The sequence below is a fragment of the Ambystoma mexicanum genome, chromosome 1p, assembly GCF_040938575.1.
Source record: "Ambystoma mexicanum isolate Mex_15411 chromosome 1p, UKY_AmexF1_1, whole genome shotgun sequence".
Taxonomy (NCBI): Eukaryota; Metazoa; Chordata; class Amphibia; order Caudata; family Ambystomatidae; genus Ambystoma; species Ambystoma mexicanum.
The window spans coordinates 1,098,532,302-1,098,555,552 of record NC_090921.1 but is presented as its reverse complement, the minus strand read 5'-3'; the positions used below and the strand labels follow the sequence as shown (position 1 = coordinate 1,098,555,552).

General features: G+C 46.8%; 1 protein-coding gene across 3 annotated transcripts in view; it reads right to left on the bottom strand.

The window, feature by feature from the left end:
* ILVBL (ilvB acetolactate synthase like) overlaps positions 1-23,251 on the bottom strand; it is a 655,021-nt gene that overhangs the window by 14,972 nt on the left and 616,798 nt on the right. For all 3 annotated transcript variants that reach the window (XM_069604705.1, XM_069604708.1, XM_069604707.1), the window contains one exon: positions 18,329-18,399. In XM_069604705.1, coding sequence (XP_069460806.1) covers positions 18,329-18,399 — 71 coding nt within the window. The remainder of the gene's footprint in view (positions 1-18,328; positions 18,400-23,251) is intronic.

The window sequence follows — 23,251 nt, the reverse complement described above, 5'->3', positions numbered from 1 at the left end:
CATCCAGCACCCATCTGTCCGTGGTGATCTTTTCTAGGTGCTCACGAACTTATGCACCCCAGTTGGAGGCCGGCTGACTAAGTGGGGGCCCGAAGTCACACCGGTTCAGGCCTGCTTCGGGGTCAGAGCTCTGCCCTGCGGGCGGCGCTGTCCTCTGCTGCCTTGAGAGTGACCCCTCTACGCTTCTTGCATGGAGGAGCTTGAAGGTTGCTGGTACGGGGTATTATAACCTTTGGAAGATCTGGCAGGTTTTACTCTGGATGAGCGAAAGGATGTTGTTGCTGTAAGGTTCCCAGGGAGCATGCTATCTCCAGGTCTGCTGTTATTGCTTGCAAAGATTCGTCGACTGCCTTGCCGGAGAGGTTTTCCCTGTCAAACGGCATATCCAGTACCTTAGCATGAACGTCCTGGCAGAAGTTTGTTGCCTTCAACCAACCTTGCCGACGCAGGGATACCCCGTTCCCCATATGGCGGAAACCTGTGTCTGCGATGTCCACTGCCACTGTGATGGCATGGTCTGAGGCCAGTACCCCTTCTTGAAGAATTTCTAGTGCCACAAGCTTTTTGTTCTCGGGCAGGAAGTCTAGAATAGGACCCAGCTTGTACCATAGTTCTCGGTCATCTCAGGACAAAATAGCTAGGGAGTTAGCTGCCTTGATGGTAGAGGCTGCTGTATAAATGATCCTCTTGTCCATTGCATTCAGCTTCTTCCCCTCCTGGTCCGGAGGTACCATGGCTGCTGACGATGGTTTCACAGAGTGCTTCCTGGCAGCAGCTGAGACCACTGAGTCGGGCGAGGGCTGAGACCTTAAGCACGTGGGCGCAGAATCTGGCACCCTGTACTTTTTCTCCAACCCGTCAAACTTGGGCAGGGCCATTCTCTGGTTCTTCATTAGCACCAGGCCTTCCTCCCAGATGTCGTCGAGGAAGGGGACGGACATGATGGTCTTTTTTTTCGACTTGCGTCGCCGGTAGAGGAACCCTTCTTCCTTACTTTTCTCGCGAACCAACTGAAACAGATCAGAGGCCCTTGACATGGAATTAAAAGATCCAACTTCATCCAGTGGGGACGCCCTATGGGGCTTGTCCGTGTGTGGTGGTGTTTCTCCATCAGCCGTGATAAGGAACAAGTTACTTACCTGGAACTGTTGTTCTCCAGCATGGGTCTGGCATGGATTCACATGCTCATGAATATATTCCCCGTGGTCAGGCCGGGAATCCTCGGTAAAGAAAAAATCAGTATCAGTTTTGTTTCTGATCTGTCTTTCTCAGTAGTAACCAATCACTGGTCTCTGGGTTATACTACCCCCAGCCAATGACTGCCCTCTCCCTAAGCCCCGCCTCTGGCAGCCATCTTCAGATTTGGTAGCACGCAAAGTGGCAGTATGACCAAGTGAAGAGCCGCAGAGGGGTAGGAGGGAGGGTTCGCATGTGAATCCATGCCAGACCCGGTGACGAAGGCGACGGGAAGAAAACAGGTAACACAAAGGGCTCGTTGAGGTGGAAGTCCGACGGCATAAAAGAGGGGTGCGTCCTCAGCCCCACCCTCGTGTCGTGAAAAGTCAAGTATGGAGGCTTGCAGGATAGGGCCTGGATCTCTCCCACTCGTCGTGCGGAGGTGATGACCACAAGAAACGCAGTCCTCCACGACAGGAACTTCAACGGTGCCGAATGCAGGGGCTCGAATGGCGCCCCCATGAGCCTGGTCAGCACCACGTTGAGCTCCCAAGCCGGGGCAGGGGCCTTCACCGACGGGAAAGATCGGAACAGTCCCTTCATAAATTCCTTCACCAGGCGATGGGACCACAAGGACGCCCGTCCCGTGGTTCTGGTGTATCGGGAGATTGCAGCCAAATGTATCTTGATGGAGGCGTGAGCCAGTGCAGCCTTGGCCAGCGACAGTAGGTCCGGCAGCACTTGAGGGGCCGTAATCCGTAGAGGGTTAATCTTCTGTGCACGGCACCAGACAGAGAACCTCTTCCACTTATGTCCGTAGCACTTGGGAGTGGAGGACGCCCTGGCCTTTGCAAGGACCTCTCTGCAGTCAGCCGGGATATTGTACCCTCCAAACTCTAGTGCTGCAGGAGCCAGGCATGCAAGTTCAGCGACTCCGGGTCGTGATGAAGTATGGTGCCTCCTTCTCTGGAGAGAAGATCCGCGTCCGTCGGCAGCTTGACTGGTGGGGACGCTGACAAGTCCAGAAGGTCCAGGAACCAGATCTGCCTCGGCCACGCCGGTGCGACAAGGATCATCCTGCAGCGGGACCTCTTGAGCTGGTTGACGAGTCGGAGCAGCAACGGCAACGGAGGGAACGCATATAGGAACAGGCCGTCCCAGGGGAACGAGAAAGCATTGCCCATGCTCCTCGGCTGGGGAAACCTGCTGGCGAACCTCTGGCACTTGGAGTTCGTCGCCGTCGCGAACAGGTCGATCTGCGGTTTTCCCCATCGTCGGAAGAGTCGATCCACTTGATCCTGACGTAGTTCCCACTCGTGGCACAAGCGCAGCTCCCTGCTGAGTGAGTCGGCGATGGTGTTCTTTATCCCTGCCAGATGAAAGGGCACCAGAAACATCCCTTGGGCGATGGCCCAATGCCACAGATCCTGGGCGTCCTTGGAGAGGGCTGGGGATCTGGTTCCTCCCTGCTTCCTGATGTAGAACATCGTGATGGTGTTGTCGGTGAAGATTCTCACCACCTTGCCCTTGAGGGCCCAGAACACTGCACAGAGCTCCAGGATGTTGATGTGGAGCATCTTCTCCTCCGGGAGCCAAAGGCCTCTCGCGTGAAGTTCTCCGGTGTGCGCTGCCCACCCTTCCAGGGAGGCATCTGTCATCACTGTAATCTGGTGGGATGGGGTCTGAAAGTCTGTGCCCGCCGACAGATAAGCGCGGGTGCCCCATCACCGGATCGCTCGTCAGAAGGTCTCGTTGAGTGGGATCCTGTTCTCGAAGCTGCCCGTCGCTTGGATCCAGTGGGCGTCGAGGAACTCTTGCAGATGGCGCATCCGAAGCCTGCACTATATGCAGGAGGACATCATCCCGAGGAGGGACTTGATGGGCCTCACCCTGGCCACATCCGTGGCCAGCAGACGCTGCACCTTGCCCAGGATGGCCTTCGTCCTTTCCTCCGACGGCGAGGCCAGACGCGCCACTGTGTCGAGCTTGACTCCCAAAAACAGTGCATCTTGTGATGGGACCAGGTGGGATTTGGGAAAGTTGATGGAGAATCCCAGGTCCGTGAGCAGCTGGACGGTCTTCGCTGTGTGATCTACGGTGATGTCCCTTGTCCTTGCTCGGATGAGCCAGTCGTCCAGGTAGGGGTAGACATGGATCACCTGCAGGCGCAGCTGCGCCACCACCGGTGCAAGGCACTTGGTGAACACCCTGGGTGCCGACTTCAATCCAAACGGGAGGGCCTTGAACTGGTAGTGCCGTCCTTGGACCACGAACCTAGGAACTTTCGGTGTCCTTTTAGAATGGGGATGCGGAAGTACGCATCCTCCAAATCCAACGACGGCAGGAAATGGCCCTCCTCCAGCTGTCCCAGCACGTGCTGGAGGGTCACCATCCGGAACTTCTGTGCCTTGATGTACTTGTTCAGTCGTCGCAGGTCCAGGATGGGGCGCCATCCTCCTGTCTTCTTTTACACGAGGAAGTACCTTGAGTTTACTCCGGAGCCCCGGAGCCTCTTTGGGACGAGCTCGATGGCACCTTTTTTGAGCATCACCCTTACCTCCAATAGCAGTTGAGGGACGTGATTTTCCTTCCTGGCCACGGGTGGAATGTGGGGGCACTTTTTTAGAAATGTGAGGGCGTGCCCCTGGGCCAGGGGGTCCAGCACCCAACGGTCGGTGGAGATGGACTCCCACACGCTGACGAACTTCGCCAGCCGGCCTCCCACCGGGGTGCTTCGGTGGGGGCCCGACAGCTGTCGGTTCAATCTTGCTTGGAGGACGCCTTGCCGCCTCGTCCTCTATAGGCTTCCTGCGATGAGGAGCGGGCCGCTTGGCGGTACGTAGAGGAGCCACCGCTGAATCCCTTGGAGGCACCCTGCTTGCCTCCGGTGCTCCGAAAGGACGGCCTTCGTTGCCGGAGAACGCCTAGGGCCTTAACTGTCTCTGTGTCCGCCTTGATGGCTTGCAGGGACTCACCCACTGTTTTCCCAAACATATTGTTCCCGTTAAACGGCATGTCCAAAACCTTGGCTTGTACGTCCTGGCGGAAATCCGTCGCCTTGAGCCACCCTCGTCGTCTAAGGCAAACGCCGTTGCCTAGCTGGCGGAAACCGGTGTTGGCAATGTCCGTTGCCACCGTAATGGCGTGGTCCGACGCCACTTCGCCTTCTTGCAAGATCTCCAGGGCCTCGGCCCTCTTGTCATCCAGTAAGAAGTCCAACAGGGGGGTGATCTCGTACCATAACTCCCTGTCGTAGCGGCCCACGATCGCAAGGGCATTGGCCGCCTTAATTGTTGTTGCCGCCGACGAGATAACTCGTCATCCCGTTGCGTCCAGCTTCTTTCCTTCGCGTTCCGGCAGGAAAGATGACGTTGAGGCCGATGCCCCCCCGCTTTCTTCTTGGCCGCCGCTGAGACGACCGAGTCAGGGGTCGGTTGGGATCCGGTACTTCTTCTCGTACCGATCCCTCTTGGCAGGCGCCGTAGATGGGTTCTTGAGAAGGGTGAGACCCTCGTCCCAGATGTCATCCAGTAGAGGCATGGCGAGGACTGTCTTCCTCTTGGCCTTGCGCCGTTGGTAAAGGAAACCTTCTTTCTTCTCTTCGGCGCAGAGCTGAAAAAGCTTGGATGCCCTGGCGATCATTGCATGGAAAGATCTGATCTCGTTGGGCGTAGGAGGGCTCCGTTCCGTCGTCACCGCCGTCGTCGTCATTGTCGGTACCCGTCGTGGCCGTGTCCGTTCCCATGTCATCCCCAGGGACGGGGGACATGGGTAAAGGCTGAGCAGGTCGCGAGGGCTGAAAAGGCAGGGTTGGATGGATCCGTCTTCTCTTGTTCGGGGGGCTTCCCGCTGGGCCTGGCTCCGGCTTCGGCACCTCCGTCGAGCCTGGTTCCGTATCCTCCGTCGGTGGTTAGGGCAATCTCGTCCATATCTCCGAACATAAGGATTGTATCGTCAACAAAATGGCCGCCGAGTTATCCTGCGGCTCCGGAAGCGACGGTTGACTAGGACCCTCGCCGGTGCCGCCGTCACTCTCGTCGTCACCTTCGTCGTGATCCCTCCTGTGGGGACGGGCCTCTTCGACGCCCTCGTCGAGGCCCTCTAAGACTTCTACCAGCTCCTCCTTGGATGCTGTGTCCGTGTCCACAATGGCCACCGCCCCCCCTCTTTTTCCGCGGGGGTCTTTTCGATGGGTCTGAAAGAGGCTTCCCTCCGTGGAGGCAGGGAGACTCTGCGCCCCGAGGTAGCCTCCACTGGTGTAGCCTCCACAGGCTGTGCCAGGGCCACCGCGACTTCCTCGATAGAGGCCTTGGCCGGGTGAATCAAGGCCTTCACCACCTTGGGCGGGCTTGAGGCCTTCACCTTGGGGGGAGGGTCACCGCCTCGCTCCCCCTCGGCTGAATCCTTTGAGATCGACCGGGGCCTCTCCAGAAGCTTACCCGGGTTCTCGGATTTCCTCTTCCCCGAACCACAGCGTTGCCGCATGGTTGATGGTGCCGGGGAAGGCGCGCCCTGCCTGGCAGCCGAAGAGCCCGACCGTTCGGCACTCCCGGTGCCCGCGGACTCGCAGTGCTTTGCCTTCTGTTGGGCCCCCGTCACCGAGGGCGCCTTCACAGGACTTAGAAGACCGCTCGGACTTCGTCTTCTTCTTCTCACCTGACGGGCTCTTTCCTTACAGCCAGTTGGAGAGACGAAGGTGTCGGTCCCTGATGGTCCGTTCCGACATGTTCCTGCAAAACGCACATTCCTTCTCCACATGTATTTTGTCCTCATGAAGGCAGTAGAGACATTTCGAGTGCTCGTCCTCCTTGAACACATTCTGCAGCTGGCATCCAGGGCAAACCCTGAACAGCTTTCCGGGCGTCGAGCTTCCTTTCCCCTGGCCATGTTCGGGTAGGCAGCAGAAACTTCTGGAATCCTCCAAGAAGCGTAACTTGACGAAATCTTCACCCTTGAGGGGCGTAGAAAAATCCGACACGGATCCCCGTTAATCGGATGTAGAGACGGTGGAGCTTGAGGCTCTATTTGACCGAAAAATTAGAAATTCTCTTTGAAAAAGCGCGAAAACGCAGCAAAAGCTCGAGAGCTAAACACAAGGACTCCCAACACTTGAGCGAGCGGTAAAAATCTGAAGATGGCTGCCAGAGGCGGGGCTTAGGGAGAGGGCAGTCATTGGCTGGGGGCAGTATGACCCAGAGACCAGTGATTGGTTACTACTGAGAAAGACAGATCAGAAACGAAACTGATACTGATTATTTCTTTACCGAGGATTCCCGGCCTGACGACGGGGAATATATTCATGAGCATGTGAATCCATGCCAGACCCCATGCTGGAGAAAGTGGTCATCCTTGACAGTGCCCATAGCTGTGGTGTCTGTGTGCATAGCCAGAGCTACGAGTGGGGTCATGTTGGGACGAGGCGGTGGAGGGGGTCGGATGCCACCAAGGACCAGTGCCCCCTTAGACTTTCTCTTCCGCATGGGCAGGCTCAACCACGGAGGCTCTGGGGGGTCCCATGGAGGCATAGGTCCCGGAGCATCCCCTGCTAGACTTCTGTGACCACTGTGTGCAGATTTGTTAGAATATCCAGCGACACGTACCTCGGTCAACGGCTGAAAGGAGCCAGTGGCGTAGGGTCTGGGCTGGCACACATTCCCTTGCGAGCAGGTGACCTACGTCCACCGCCTCCCAGATCCTCCCCCTTCGTGATCTGTGTAGTAATGGTCAGGCAGATTGTCTCCCTCATCAGAACTGGAGGAAATTTGCTCTAGTCTATCTGGAGCAGCCCCTGGGTCCACGTACCGGAGAGGTTCCACTGGGGGGACCATCTCGCTCTCCCTCTCTGGAGGCTGCTGGGTTGATGCAGTAGCAGGTCTTTCCCTATTCCCAGAGTGACCGCTACATCCATAGCCGTATCTCGCCTCATGGGTAAGGACACCCGTGGGGTGGTCGTGGCAGACACTTCTTTCGCGACAATGTGCTTGTCGAGGCCATCGTTGACATCGCCGTTGTTGACTCAGTTGACCTGGCAGGCTGCAAGGTCTTAGTCAGCTTTGACTAGTCCTCTCCGGACCTGTCCCTCGTCGATTTATCCGCAGACATACAGAGTTTAGACGTGGTTAGGGACTTTCTCTTAGAAGAGGCCCATTTCGTCGTCAGGCTCACTGTGGAGGCTGATGCTGATTGGTTTCTGCCCGACTCGGACCCGCATCAGCGGCAAACCCAGCGGAGCCAGCGCTGTGCAGCTTGGCCTTCTCTTGGACCTCCGTGAACAAGGCGTCCTCAAATGATTTTGACCTCCTCCTAGATGGAGTTTGCTCCTCGGACCGACCGGTCCAAGATGAGGCCTGATCCTGCCCGAAGGCTGAGTCAGTGGCCTTGCTTGAATTGAGCCACGCTGACAGACAGCTAACAGTCTTTTTTGGTTTTCTTCGAGAAACCACAGCACACCTCGCATCCCTCTCATTGTGGTCCGGATGCAGGCAATATAAGTATTCATGATGCCGATATTCCATGAATACATTCCTTTATCCACACTTCGCGCAGAGTTAGAAGAGGCGTCTGCTTTCCCCCTTCTCCTCGGTCATGGCTGAAAGTTGCGAAGTAGGCACAAGGCCGGGCCTTCTCAAAACTTCGATGACAATCCGACGGTGGATGAAGATCTATGCTGGGAGCGTATGCCCGCTGCCGGTCTCTGTCATTTGTCGAAGACGATCAAGCAAAAATCAGTACAAATTCTAAAACCCTTTATGGAACTATTTCAAAATAGCACGAAAAATAGCTCAGAGAGCAACTTGAGGACTCCCAACACTGAAGTGTGCAGTAAAAATCTGAAGTTGGCCACCAGGGGTGGAGCTTAAGAAGAAGACTGTCATTGCATGGGGGCAGTATGACCCCGAGGACAGTGATTGGTTTAGAGAAGTAATACAGTTTTAAAGTGAAACATTTTTTTAACCAAGGATTCCCAGCCTGACGGGGAATATTCATGAGCATGTGAATCCATGACAGAGCCCATGCTGCAGAATCCCAAAATGTAAGTAAAAGGCAGTGTCTTTAATCCCTTACAATCAATTAGGTGTGATGTGAATAACCATAACGAAACTGTAAACAAGTTCTGGTACATAATATTTAATACCCAGTTTCCTTGTTTTTTTCTTTCCTAGCATGAGGAATTTGTAATCTTAGTGAATCAATATTTTTTAGTGTTTGTGGTGACAAGTTGTTTTTTTGGGCTGCCTATCAACAGGCCCCCCCTTCCCCATCCACATGAACCAACTAGTGACTGCATAGTCGTTCTAAACATTTTCGAAAAGTGGAAAGGTTTGATTTTCTTCAGCAAATGAAGCTGATAAAAATCTGTTTGACCTTCTCGCCACATTTGGCACCTTCTGACAGAATGAGTTGGGAAGAGCACCACTGCATAGCTCCAAGCCTGCCACAAATTACTTCCTCTCCGGGAAGTGGAGCTGCAAAGTGGTCTGTTGTGGCTGGAACGCTGGAGAGTCTGCTTACTCTATTGTTGGAGGTGGTGCTTTTTCACAGACCTTCTCTGGATAACATACAAAAGCTCCATTGCCGTACGGATAAGTGGAGCTGTAATGCAGTTTGTTGTGGCTGGAACGCTGGAGCGTCTGCTTACTCTATTGTTGGAGGCGGTGCTTTTTCACAGACCTTCTCTGGCTCATGCATAAAAGCTCCAGTGCTGCGGCACGTATAAGTAGTGCTGCAAAGTTGTCTGTTGTGGTCCATTTGTTGGAGGCGGTGCTTTTTCACAGACCTTCTCTGGCTCATGCATAAAAGCTCCAGTGCCGCGGCACGTATAAGTGGTGCTGCAAAGTTGTCTGTTGTGGTCCGTTTGTTGGAGGCGGTGCTTTTTCACAGACCTTCTCTGGCTCATGCATAAAAGCTCCAGTGCCGCGGCACGTATAAGTGGTGCTGCAAAGTTGTCTGTTGTGGTCCGTTGGTGGAAAAAAAAACTTGAAAGTATGTTTTATTCTTTATGTATTGATTTTATAAACAACATTGTAACCTCGGCTCTAGGTCTGCAGCACGCTTTATAGCCCCCGCTTTCACCTCCCCCTTTTTATTGAGGGAATGCCAAAAGTATCCCAAAAATACCAACTACGTTCTACCGTACAGGTTGTGTGTAGCCACGACCTAAGGACAAACCGTTTGATTAAGAAAAACAGAAAGAGCAAACTTCAAAACAAAGTAGTTGCCGTGGGAATTATAAGTGGTGTGTGAGAAGCGCAGCATTATGGAGACTGAAGTTAAAATTACGGACTTTTTAAAGCCACAAATGCTCTCCAGCATAGAAGATATTGTCACAATTGAAAATATACGAGCCTGTATCACAGAAGTAACTTTCAGATTTAGAGCCTATATATATTAACTCTTTACTTAACTTGCATCTTGATTGCCAGAGCAGGTCTGTAAGAACATCGCTCAGCAACCACAAGTCTGGCGATAATGTGTCAGCGAAAAAGAATATTGAGGATCACACGTGCCCTCAGACTAATCCGTCTAGCTCGCCGGATTTAGAACATATCACGGTAGGTGCATATGCATCTTCCCCAGCGAATGATTCTTCAGACTCCTCATTTGACTCTTTGGAAGAAAAAGTATAAGCCGAAATGGAATCATTTATTATGTTGAAAGCACTATATTCAGTTTGCAGAAAAATATTGAAGGAACAAAACATTTTAAAAGGAGGGGCTTCCAATTTTGGTGGATGCAGTCCTTGAGAAGGCAAGTGTTGCTCCAACCGCCCGAGTGCCAGGGATTAACTTATCACAGAAAAATATTGATTCTATTCCTGCCTCAGTGATATGTATCACTGAAACCCAGGCAAATGAGAATTGTACAAGTGCTGCAGAACACTGAAGAGAGAGATACTAATGCACATAGCAAAAGAGGCAATATGACACCGAAGAGGAAAGTTACACATCCAAAAAAATTGATATGTGATCAAGAGAAAGATAAGGAAGGTAGTGACAGTACTAATAAGGTTACAGTGGCAACTCAATCTTTGGTGGTGACCTTTCCCCCAAAAATCTGGTTTGCCAAGAAATGGAGAATCATTTTGAAATTGTAACTACATTGGAATCTCACACCCGCTCACTTAATACTTGGGTGAGCAAGAAAACTAATCTACAGGCTCGGTTGATTTTAAGATGGTTGAGAACAATATGGTGGCCCTGGAAGAAAACCAGAACCAACGAATGGGGAGTGATATACTGCCTATGATACCCACTGTGTCCTTGAAAGCAACTAGCACTGCATAGCCAATGGATAAAACATTGGAGAATATTCAAAATAATAAGCATGGGGCTAGAAAAATTAAGATCTCTAATATATGCAACAGCTTAAAGCACTTATTTGATATGATATGATTGGTTATTTATAACGCACTTAATACCCAGAGGTTTCTAAGCACGGACCCGGGGATCGGACCTGTGTTGCTCTGTGTCATCTTGCTTTCAAGGCGAGCACAATGCCCCTGAGCTATCCACCCGAGAACATTTGAATTGTGCAAATGTTCTGGAACTATTGCATCAGATACCCACATTTATATTTATTACATTTAGCGAGATAACACTAATCCAACTCCCTTCGAAAACCGACTGATGATATTGGGCTTTAGATCATCTAGTTTCCACAGTACTGAATTAATGATGGCCCATTCCCATACTTTGTATGAGCTGGCCTATAATTTTTCAAGATGTGTGGAGAAAGAACTGGCACAGAAAAAATAAAACAGGGTTGCTCTCGCAAGGCGACGACCAGCACTCCCTCAACCAGTGCATCTATATCAATAGTAAACAAGATTATGGTGGTCCTGAATTCAAATGCCTCTTTGCCGGGTCGCCATGGGAATCAACAGTATTATACTTGGGAAGGGGATACCAGAAGTTGGAAAGATCGGGGTCTCGCATGAGCAGTTGGTGATATTGTCCTAGAACATCAGAGGCTTTTCTTCCTTTATGCAGAATCCTATGGGGCCATTGCAATTGCTATTGGCAGATTTATTTGCACAATAGATAAAGAAGATGAGAGTACTCATAATTCAGTAATTCACAGAGAATGATTTGAATTCGTCATATATCAATATAACACATAATTAATGTCTAAAAAAGAAGCTCATAGCCTTTATCCCATCGTTCATACTCTTTCACGCTCTAATGTTTACACAGAAAAACAGTGTCATGTGTCACCATATCATAAAACACAATATTGTGTTTTATGATATGGTGACAGAGTATGAACAATGGGATAAAGGCAATCAGCTTCTTTTTTAGACATTGTGTTGTATTGATATATGATTAATTTAAATCATTCTCTGTGAATTACTGAAGTAAGAGTACTCTGTCATCTTCTTTACCTATTGTCCCACTTTTTTGTTACATTGGTATACTCACCTGGAGGGAGGACCATAGATCTCTACCAGGTACCCTTTATTTTTGAAGATGTATTTGCTCTCCAGGAAACATGTTTAATGAATAAAATATACTTGGATGGTTACAAAACTTATATGATGTAGGCACCAACCGTCCCAGGTATACTTGGAAGTAAGTTACAAGATTAAGAAGGCCAGTAATAAGCTGGACCGAAGTAAATATACAATCTTTTAATGAGAGATTTTTTTGTAATTGGGTAAACAATGACAATTTGAAACTTGGTGATATTATATGCTTTAGAAATGGAAGGTTTCTGTTTATATGCAGGCTAAACAAAAGAAAACTGCCTAATAAACCAAAGAAAGTTTATTATCTGGAAATTGTATATATGAGACAGTCATTTAAAAAGGATCTGAAAGAGCCCAAGCGAACCATAGATAATTTGGCTCACAGAATCTGCTATAGCTAATTTAAAAATGAAGAACTCTGCCAGAACATATAAAGCCTCTGCTATGACTTCTGAATGGCAATTTATGTTTTGGGCGCTTCGGTCCACTGATACTCCAAACATTTGAAAGATGTATAGATCATGGACCGAAGTGGATCTGGATAAGAAAGAAGTTATTCCAATATCAAAGGCAGTCTGGATAGAGCATATCATAAAACTCTATAATGTACCTAGAGACTTAGATAATTTTCCCGTGATTTTGGTGCCGTCTTTTGAAATGGTTCCCTGGTCTTTCACTTTGGAAGATATTGGTTTTCTGATATATAGTCTTAAACCGTCGAAGGCTCCCAGCACTAATGGGGTTTCTAACAGTGTCATTAAGACCCGCTTAAGTGGATGAACATTTTGTATAAACTTTTTGCACAGATTTATGATACTGGCAGAATACCTATAAGCTGGAAAAGGTCAATACTGTTCCCTATTTATAAAAAAGGGCCCCAGAGAATCCCCCCATAATTACAGACTGCTTGCAATGGTGGATACTAGCAATCTTTCCCAGTAGTAACTGGGGCAAAAAGGATTGGATAGAGGAGTTAGATCTCACTAAAAATCAAAGGACCTAGGGACAGAGGTTAATTTATGGACTGTACTATTTCTCATTTGCTCCACATTGAAGGATACAGGGTGTTTGCTTTACATCTGTTTTATCGATTATGAAGCCATCTTCAACACTGTAATTAGGGAAAGACTCTGGAAGAAACTGGCGGATTGGGGCTTGAACCCCATCACATTCCACTTTTTAAACGAATTCCATCCGGACACTCCAGTCCAACTAAGAATTAATCAAGCGGACTTGCTTAGCGAAAGTATATTTTCCATTAGCCCCTAGAACCTCTACGTGGCTGACCCTGATAAGGAAATGGTAATATTTTGCAGTGTCCCACCACGTGTTGGCACTCATTCTCATTGACCAAACAATCCCTGGACCTGCAACACAGTTTAAATACCCTCAATAAATATTAGGTGGAGAATGGCTTAACTATTAATTAAAATAAAAGCAAGGTCATGGCTTTACAGCCAAAGAATAGAAAACAAAACTACACTTGGTTAAATTGATGGGGAAAAAACTAGAGGTTGTGGAGGCCTATACATATAGAGGCATACCTATTTTTGAAAATATTAATGGTGCCGGTATGGGAAAGGTGATCATAACTAAAAGCATGACAAAGTTACATACTATTAGGAATTTTATCAAATACATGGTTGGTCACTAAGGTTTGATGAAGATCTTTAAAGATAGTATTGTGTGCAGCGCGTTATATGGGCTGGAGAGCTTTACTGACAGAGAGACCTCCTGGCTTAAACTCCTTTAAGGTAGGCTCTAGAGACTTGCACTTGGCCTTCCTAAATCGACCCATGCAGCGATTATCAATAGTGAATTAGGCTTGATATCACTTGTTACTCAGAAAAAAGTAACAAGTGGGTGTCACTCGCAGTCGCGGCCATCGCCGTGACTGGCGATTTCTTCCGCGTTGGAGTTTGAGGAGACGCAGAGGAAGGGTACTTTAGTCCCTTTTCTGTGTTCGCTGCCGCCGCTCCAAACTCGGGACGCAACGCTGCCGGGAGTATTTAAATCCCCGCCTCCCGGCAGGTCGTTGCGTTGCAACCCCCTCTGTTTACCTTTCGACTCTGGGTCCTTCGCTCTTCCTCTGCACCCCGCTTTGGAATTACTGAGGAGTTTTCTCTGTGGTTACTTTCTCCGGTGTTCCTGTCCCCGGAACACCGCACTTTCGTTTTCCGTTTCTCTCCGCCGCCTTCCCTGGGCGGCGCTAGCTGTGCCTTTTTCTCCGGTCGGTCGGTCGGTCTCTCTCTCTCTCTCTCTCTCTCTCTCTCTCTCTCTCTCTCTCCTTTCTTTCCCTTGCTCTTTTGGGTCCAGACAGCGTGGGGTTTTCTCCCGCAGTGCTTTCTTGGTAGATTTGCTACTTCCGCCTCAGCCGTCAGTTGCTACCTTCTCCGCCTGCTCTTATGGCCTAGTACTACCATTGGACTTGGACGTTTTGAGGGCCACTACCTCAGTGTTGGAGATCCTCCGCTTCCTTCTTCATCTGTGAACAACTGGCCTTCTGAGACAAGTCTTGACACCTCTTATCAGGGTTTTTTTTCCCTTGCGGGTTTTTCCCTGTATTTTCTAGCTTGATTCCGGAAAGGAGGTCACTGTGCCGCTGTTCTCACCCAGCGGCCACAGTGGCTTCTCTCTGTGACAAGCCCACGCACCAGAAAAAGGAGAGAGACTACCTGGCACGTCGAGGCCTGCAAGATACCATCGACTCGGAAAGCTCAGGTGAGGAGAGCGTGTGCACAGGGGGGACTCAGCCAAGGGTACCGTTCAAGTCACAGTGGGGTATTTTATTTAAAAACTTTAGATGCTAAGGAAAATCATGATTCAATGTTGCACAATTATGTGGACTTATTAGAACCCAACGTTATCTCAAGAGCCCTTAAAGAGTATATGAACAAAATCCTTAGTTTTTATAAGGATATTGGCTTTGATTTGATGCAACCGATCAATATGGCAGTGGCAGGTAGGGAAATAAAAGATAAAGCCCTAACATGGGCCATGAATTATAGAATGGTGAAACTTTCAGGGATGTTAGCTTACTCACTGTATACACGCCAGAGCTTCCCAGTGAATTTGCCGTTTAGATATATTAATAAAACACATAACTGGCAGGTTAAATGTTATTTTATGCAGCTTCACGCCTTGACCTCCTCCCGACTTTCTAGAATGGAGCAACACGCCCCATTTAGAGAAGAAATTCAGACTCTGAGCTAGTGGTGAAGACTCCTTGATATTTATTGACAAGCTGTTAAAAACTTGAAAATGTGCACATCAAATGGTACACTAACATATGCTATCGCTTGTGAAATTGGCTGTCTGACCAAGCATGGGTTTTGCTCTATTCTGGAAATAGCACTGTTTTATGTTTATGTACTATATTTGTATTGAGAGTAACAAAAAGTTGAATGGTGTAATCTGATTTTTGTATCGCGGAAAAATACTAAGGTATCGTTATTTTAATATTCAATGCTTTTTATGACTGTTTAGAAATCTTATAATTGTGAGGATTTTTATTGTATAGATGTGTATTTTAGTGTTAAAAAGAAGGTTTGTATTGAATCAAAACACTTTAATTGTAAATAAATTACTTCCTCATTCTTTCGTGTTTGACAAGAATAAAGACTGCTTCATTGAAGCTGACTCTGTAAGAAACAGAGGCCATCCATGGCTTGATGCAGGCAAGGCAGCTCTGTAGGAGAATTACATTGCACTTTCAGTGCACTGGTGAATGGAGACCCCCGGACCCTACCCTACCATCCAGCCACCAAATCCAGATCTCCCAATGGCTCTATATATAGGTTAAATATTAGTGGTGACAGAATCGGCCCTGAGGTACACCATAAAGAAGCGGAAGAGCTGGGGACCACCTGAATCACTTTGAGCAACATCATAAAAGCGTTGAAAACTAATCCAGTAAACCCTCCTCTCCTCCCAATATTGATCCGCAGATCCAAATGAGTGCCTCATGGTTGACGATATCAAAAGCCATCAACAGATCCAGGAATGTAAGTAGGTAGGGGTCATGACCATCCTGCACTTCTAAACCAGTCATCTACCACTTCAAGAGTTGGTGTTTGTTCAGCATCGAGATCTAAACCCTAGTTATTATAAGCCTGCATGAAGTTGGCATCACCAATCTCTTTTTACAGCTGCAACGCTACAACATTTTCAATACTTTCACAGACTAAAGGAAGGCAGGTTACAGGTTCCCAATCTGAGGCATCCGAATGAACTTTCATCAGGATGGGCAAAATTTGCCCAACCTTCAATTTAAAAGGAAAACGGCCTTGTTTTGGAGAGACATTAACAATGCTGAGGAGGGGCAAGAATATCTGTCTTTTAGGTCATTTATACTAGATGAAGGATATCAAGATGTATAACAGACTTTGATGATTGAGGGCTAAAGTAAGATTACTCTGATCAATAGGTTTAAAGAAGTGCTAATCAGGGACAGTTCTATGTCATATGTCTGGAACAATACAGAGGTTTCTTTGCTGTTACGGAATTTCAGCTTTAATTTCCTTGATCTCCTCAATAAGGAAGGCTTTGAGATCACTGGATTTTTTAACTAAATGGTCTGCCTGCCTTGACTTCCAACAGAGGATCTATAGAGGGACATGATTTAAGGAAAGCTTGGGATTGATTTACTAACCATATTACAGGATAGTACTAGTGTTTACCTTTAGCAGTGTTTACCTCTTGCTGAATTTACCCCACCTGAACCCCAAATGTTTGTAAGTGCTTTAGGCATTCTGGGCGGCTAATTTCTACCACCATTTCTCAGCCTTGTGAATAGGTTTATTGTCAATTAGGGACTGATTGTATTGTGTGCAAGTTTTCTTAAGTTAGGTCTTTTTATGGGAATCTGTAGTCACAAATTGATATAAATACTCCTTCCAATTTACATATACTGAGTTGATCTCTGTATCAGCAGTCATTTTTGACCCCATCTGAGCAACCTCGTCTTCATGATTATTCATGGGCAATTTTTGAAGCATTAAAAATTGTATTAAAAGTAAAGGGATCAAAACATGGTTAGTTCAATCCAATCAATCCAACAGAATTGGTGGAAACAAAACTACACTTCCAAAATACTACCCTTCGTATGGATAGGAAGCCTAACCCATTGCTGAGATCTAAGGTCATCAGTCTTGCCTAAAACTGTTTTACGAATGTCATATTAGACATGAGTACCAGGCAAATTAAAACCATATTAAAATATCTTACAGGCGCTTCGAAGAATACTTGCTATAGAATCAGATGCGTACAAGTCATTAAAACACAGTTGCAGCATTTGAACTGAGATTTGTACAGAATACAAGACTTCACATCCATCCAAAAGAGATCCTGAAAGCATTGTCCACTTTTTGCCAGTTATAGAAATGTCAGCATTTACCTCCACCTTTCCCAGCCTGTCTATTTGGCATACATTATACCCATCTTGCACCGGTTTATCAAATACAGGAGGAGATGACATTGATATTCATATCTCAGTTAAAAATGAAGACTATATGTGCTCTGTTAAAATGTCCCTCACATCATGGGAAGGCTTTACTGCTGACAGGGAGTTTAATAAACCATACTGTAACAACTTGCCCTTGCTTACTATTGCCATCTACAAATGACTGGGATGTGGCGAACAGGAGATTGTAGTATATTATTCACACACATATTCTAATCCCGTCTTTAACAGGAATAGCTGCAACAAGCAAGTAACATCCCATTGCAACCCTTCACAAAGCAACTCAAACAGGCAATTCTATAAGAGCTTTAAGGCTGCCCTTTAATGGCCACTCTTTGATTAGGCCACCCTCTGACACTAAATGTAACTGAGGCAAGTGGTCTTGACATGTGACCACAGGTTGTACCATGCAGCATCTGGAGAGTGGCAAGTTAACAGGGCCAGGGCCGCTGGTTCCTCTTGCTGCAGATGGACGTCTCCTTCCTTTCTATACCAGCAGTAGTGTGGGGGTTTAGAATAACAATCTTTTAGAAGACGGGCAGGGGTTCCATAAAAAACAGACAAAACAATTCTTGGTAAACATGACTGAGCTGGAAGTCTTGAATTGTTGGATGGGAGAGCATTGGCATAGGGTACAGAACACCCACAAAGGAGACCAAGTAAATGATTGTCTACACATCTATAATGAAAAATTCAATAAGTATGTATTAAACAAGCATAACGTGCACTGAGATAACTATGAGGTAAGTAGCCATACACGTTTCTACAGTGGGGCAAGGGCTCAGAGTTAAGATGGTTGTCACTTCCCCCATCCACTGAATTTCATGGGTTTTGTTGCAATACATTAGTTAATACAGACTTAAGATGATATCATTTTTTTTTCACTGACTACATAAATATGATATGATAGGATTCATCAATCTGCGAATAAGCCCTTGCTGGGGAGCATTTCAGGTTCCTTTTCTGCAACAGATGCAGGAACTTATTACCCCCACAATGAGTGTAAAACTAATAATGACATGTTTGTCTCGCACAAGATCAATGAGGCCCATCTTGCACTATTGCCTCCTTCATGGTGCCTAATGACTTGCTGCGAGGGAACAAAATACATGCAAGAATTGCACAGGAAACTGCTCTAGGAATCCATGAGCACTACCTCATTTACAAATCATTTAATCTGCATCTTAAGGTAGGACCTGCACACTTTCTAGGTGGTAGGAACTTACCTCTGATTCAGGGCGACAGAGCTTGGCTCCTAGGGCAAATCCACCTCCAACCCCCAACGTTCCGAAAGCACCTGAAATCAATAAAACGTGAGATCTATAAAACCATAAGTCTGTAGTGATGCTCCTCAGCACAATTAGGGTTATAAGACCATACCTGCCTTGAAAAGAAAAGATGATGCACCTGAAACGACAACTATTAGCCCATAGACCCTGCGGCAGCTCGTCCATATCGGGTGACGAATGTCGACCCACCCCTACTATGGATGAGCCAAGCCAACCCAGTGAAAACACTGAGCGCTGCCCCCAACTTCAGCAAGCAGCTGAGGGAGCGCTCCAGGGTTGGATTTAACATAACTGTTGAGGAGAAACACAAACTCTTTGACAGTTCTGTAGTACCCCAGCGCGTGCCCAATGAGCCAGGGAATTTTGATTTCCCAGCCTTGTATGCCCCATTGGGGATGCAGGCTGGGGTACTAAAGGCCTGAATGTGCAAGGGGGTGTGATCTTGCACATCCTCGCATAGCTAGGGCGCAAGGGATGGCCTGGAGATGCTTGGCCACCCAGTGCATATCCAGGAACCACCTTGTGCTTCCTATTGTATGCTGCACTTGAGCCGGAGCGCTCATTACAGAAGACCTTGTTGGCCACGAGGCCAGCCGGCAAAGGGCATGGACGGGTGCACAGTTCGAGCTGCCCCACACACACTCCGGACTGGGTGGATCTAACTGCTGTCTTGAGGTAAGGAGTGGCTGGGGCGTCCCTACCCGCACTCTCTCTAGCAGCCGATAGTGTGTTAAGGGTTGGGCTCCCACTCTCCCCTGAACCGGTCGGATCAGCAGCCCTGTCACACAACCAAATTATGAAATGTTGTCACAGCCGAGGAGGTACAAGGCCCAAGCAGAAAGACTGACAATGCTTTCCTTATTAAGGTAAAAATAGAAGTATTTTAGGAAATAAAAATGGCTCCGTACCAAGAATAACTCAGACATACGATCTAGGGGACAGAAGAAATACCCTGTAACCCACAGTTCTATTTAAGGAAAGGCAACAAGAAAAACAGTTTCCAAGGCGATAGGTCCATTTGACAGGAAACCATCAGATCAGAAGGTTTAAACATAAGTGAGCAAAGAAAAAATGTTCTGATCTCATTGAGGAGGTGGCAGATCCGATAGGAGGATACATTTTCTGAAATTACACTTATCAAAATATTCATGAATTGTGTCTTTCATGTTGAGCCGTAGTTTGGAGCCAGGCGACTGCATTGGTCTCATTTTTTACCTTGGTGCAAGAAAAAGAATGCTTAAAACAACATGTTATGGTAGATGAGTGGTTTATAAAATAGAGAACAGAATTCCAGATTTACATAATCCTTTCCTTAGGAGAAAGCACATTGTCTTTCTTGCAGTCTACTGCAAGGGTGACAACTGCTTTGATGAACTGCATTCTCAAAGTTGGGACAATGGCTTATTTTGTTTAGGTCAATGAAAAATGAAGGTCTCATTAGTTGTTTCACACTAGTCGAAGAGTTCAGCAGATAGAGCCGGAATCGGCCAGTAATCCACTTATGGGTATTGATGTACAACCTACCTCTCCCAAAGGACTTTTGTGAAGGCCCTGTGAGCTGCATTCAAACCAAATGGTGGGACCGTATATTGATAATGAACTGCCTGTTGCAAATGGCAGAATGTGTGTGTGTGTACTGTTCCAGAAATGGGATGTGAAATAAGCTCCTGAACATCCACTTTGCAAAGCCTCCAATATCGGAGGAAAAAAGTACAAAAATGTTTCCAGGGTTATAACCTGTGTGTTGAGTCAGAAGGAGGAGTCGGACACTTTGAGGACATTCTGTACTCTATTAAAATTAAATAAGGCCACTCTCTCCCTATGGCTAAAAGGAATACCTTACCTATCTAAAGAAACTAAAGGTGCTCCTCAGATGTCAGGAAGTCCAAAGTACATATGTCCTCCGTCTAAACTAACCCCATCTGACGCTATAACTAAAGTAAATAGGCCAAGAGAATGTCTCTTCTTCCCTCGGTTTTCCCTTTGGTCTGGATAGTTCATATATATATATATATATATATATATATATATATATATATATGTTTCCTTTTGGATTAACTACTTCTTAGCATAATCTCCTTTGATAGCCTCTTATCAACTCAACTCTTGGATCTTGCACTTTCTGTGTTACTTTCATTGTAGTACAACCGTTCCTCACACTCCTGTCACCAAATAAATGCTCTTTACAGTCTACTTGCTTATCCTTTTCCAAATTATATTTACTTGCATTTCCTCTCAGGCTTTCTTTGCCAATTATACTCTCTGAGGCTCACTGTTCTATTATACTGTTCAATTGTGAGCTTTATCTCTTTCTCATTATATGTTTCAGGGGTACAGTTTCTCCAGGCTTCAATTTTGAATGTACAGGGTTCCTGCCTTTCCTCCCATGGGTTCTCTTCTCAGTCTCCGTTTGTTCCCCACCTAGTATGTTTAAATAACACTCTTATATTATATCTTGTTGAATTCATTTATTAACTGGAGTCTTCAATAATACTTTGTCCTCAGGATTGGGATGAGTTCCTCTCATATAACCCTGGTCTTTCCCTACCAGGTTATTTGCCATTCGTTCTTAGACTTTTACAGTTCCATTCATTCAACTTTCTGGTTATTCTTTCGTCCTTAGAATTGGGAGGAGTTCCTTCACAATTCCATTGCGGTCTTCCGTTGTTCCCAATTCCCTGGTACCTCTCGTTATGAAGGGAATGGTTGCATGGCTCGGCTCTTGCTCGGGTACTGCTTCTCGCTCTCTTCGTTGATCTTCGGTTTCCCGCTCTCAGTTCCTCATCGAACATCTGCCAACGCTGGTACTCAGTAGGCATTCATATTTCCTGTTGTGGTACTTTCTGCGCTGTTCTTTGTGTGTTCTGCCCACCACTCTGCATGCATGGTCATGCCACTACCAGGTACCTCTTCCTTTTTCTCCCGTTAGTACCACTTCCTTTGCTGTCCTGCACACCAGGGCTCCAGCGTCACACTCTGCTGCTCTAGTTCTTCAAAACGTGCAGGCTCTGCAAATTGCTTGGGCTCCACCTCCACAAGGCGTGATGAGGTCAGAGTGCTTCCCGTGCGCACAGCACTATCCTTCTGCTCAGACCCGTCTCAGTTAAATACACGTCTCTGTTTAAAGAGACATTTTCCATATATTCTACACATGGATTTCTTTTTACATTGCCTTCAGCCAAACATGAAGTAGCCATAGTATTCTTCATAGAAGGCAGCCCCATATATGCGGCTATGGTAGTTGCATTATCCTTGTCCCCAAAAAGGGGGTCTCTCCCAGTGAGGTCCCACTTGCCTCTACCTCTGCAAAGCAGGCTCATCTCCCTAGCCTCAAATGGGGGAGTCTCACAACTGACTAAGGTCCAGGATGATTCTTAGTATCTTTTTTGTCGGGAGCTAGTAGGTATCATAAATAAAAGCTCTGACCTTTTTTGATGTACCATTAATAACTGCCTTTGAGATTAAAAACTAGATTAAACTAGAGAGACTATGGGCAGGGTAAGACAACATCCCTCCTTGATGATATTTAGTCACCAAAAGTCTTGGGTTATCGGAGCCAACTAATGGCAGCTAGATAAAACTATGCTGCCATCAAGGGATGGATGTTCTAGCACTACTAGCAGGACTGACCGCCGTTCTGAAAGTCACACAGACATTTTGGGTGTGTCTTGAGCAAGACAAGATTCAGATTTGTTTTGAGCTGAACCTGCGCTCCTTATCACTGATTTACCTATTGATGTGCCTTAACAGCTGGGGAGGGCTGAGAAGGAGAATTTGCCATACCCAAAGAGATTGCAATAAGGGACTTGGTATTTACCACCTGTGCCTTACATTTTAGAAAGGCTTCATTAATTTAAGTTGCAAAAAGGGCATTCTCAACAAATGCCCAATCAGTAGCTTAATCTTCAATATCTTTGCGGGGCAAGTATGGGCTTACTCAAAGCAAACAAGGGAGCGCAGAAATTGAACTAGAGTATTTGGGATCCAATCTTTTGGGGGTGGAGTTGAGTCCATGGAATAGGCACCTGGATTAGTAGATTGATGAGAACAGCTAGTATCCTTTTTGAACCTAGCAGAGTTATACTTGAATTGTGAATATACAAAGATGGACAACAGACGCCCAATATAATTTGGAGTGTGCTTTGTACATCTACGCATGCCAGGTATGACAACCTTTGTTATTATAGGCCTATAGTTGTAGGGATCGTACATGCTATTGGAAAGCAATAGGGGGACCCAGAGACCACTCCAGTGTGTAACAGTGTTTTGTGTTTTTTATGTATTGCAGTGTCCTGCGGAGGCCATTGGATGCCGTTACATATCAAGAAGTTCTATGAATTAGGACCAGAAATGGATTTTGTATACAACGGGCGATACCATGCATAGTGAGCAGGTACCTTTGACTAATGGTTTGTGCTTAGCTTGTACAAGCATCCACTGGATTGAATTACATTGCGTTTTTTTCTGATATGCAACATCCTTGGTTGAAATTGGTGACTTTGTCCTCTTTTTTTGATTGTTTCAGTGTTAGAAACTCTCCTACTCGTCTTAAGTGCCAAGGAGATCAGCACACCCATGAATCAAAAATCTTGCGAGTGAGCATTGGACAGCCACTGATGAACGCCCTATGAAATGGTTGATAGGGACAGAAACAAGTTGGGCTTAAGATCGTTTTACACAAATTGGGACATCATACATTTGGTTTCTTTTGATTGTGATGTAATGGAATTTCCAATGTGTTTATAATTTGGTTACTGATTATTTGTATTGTGATTTTGTATTGTTTTTTTTCTGTGGGTTTTATTAGCTTTTAAACATCTGTTGAATTATGTACGGTCATGATATTGGGTCCATTTCTTC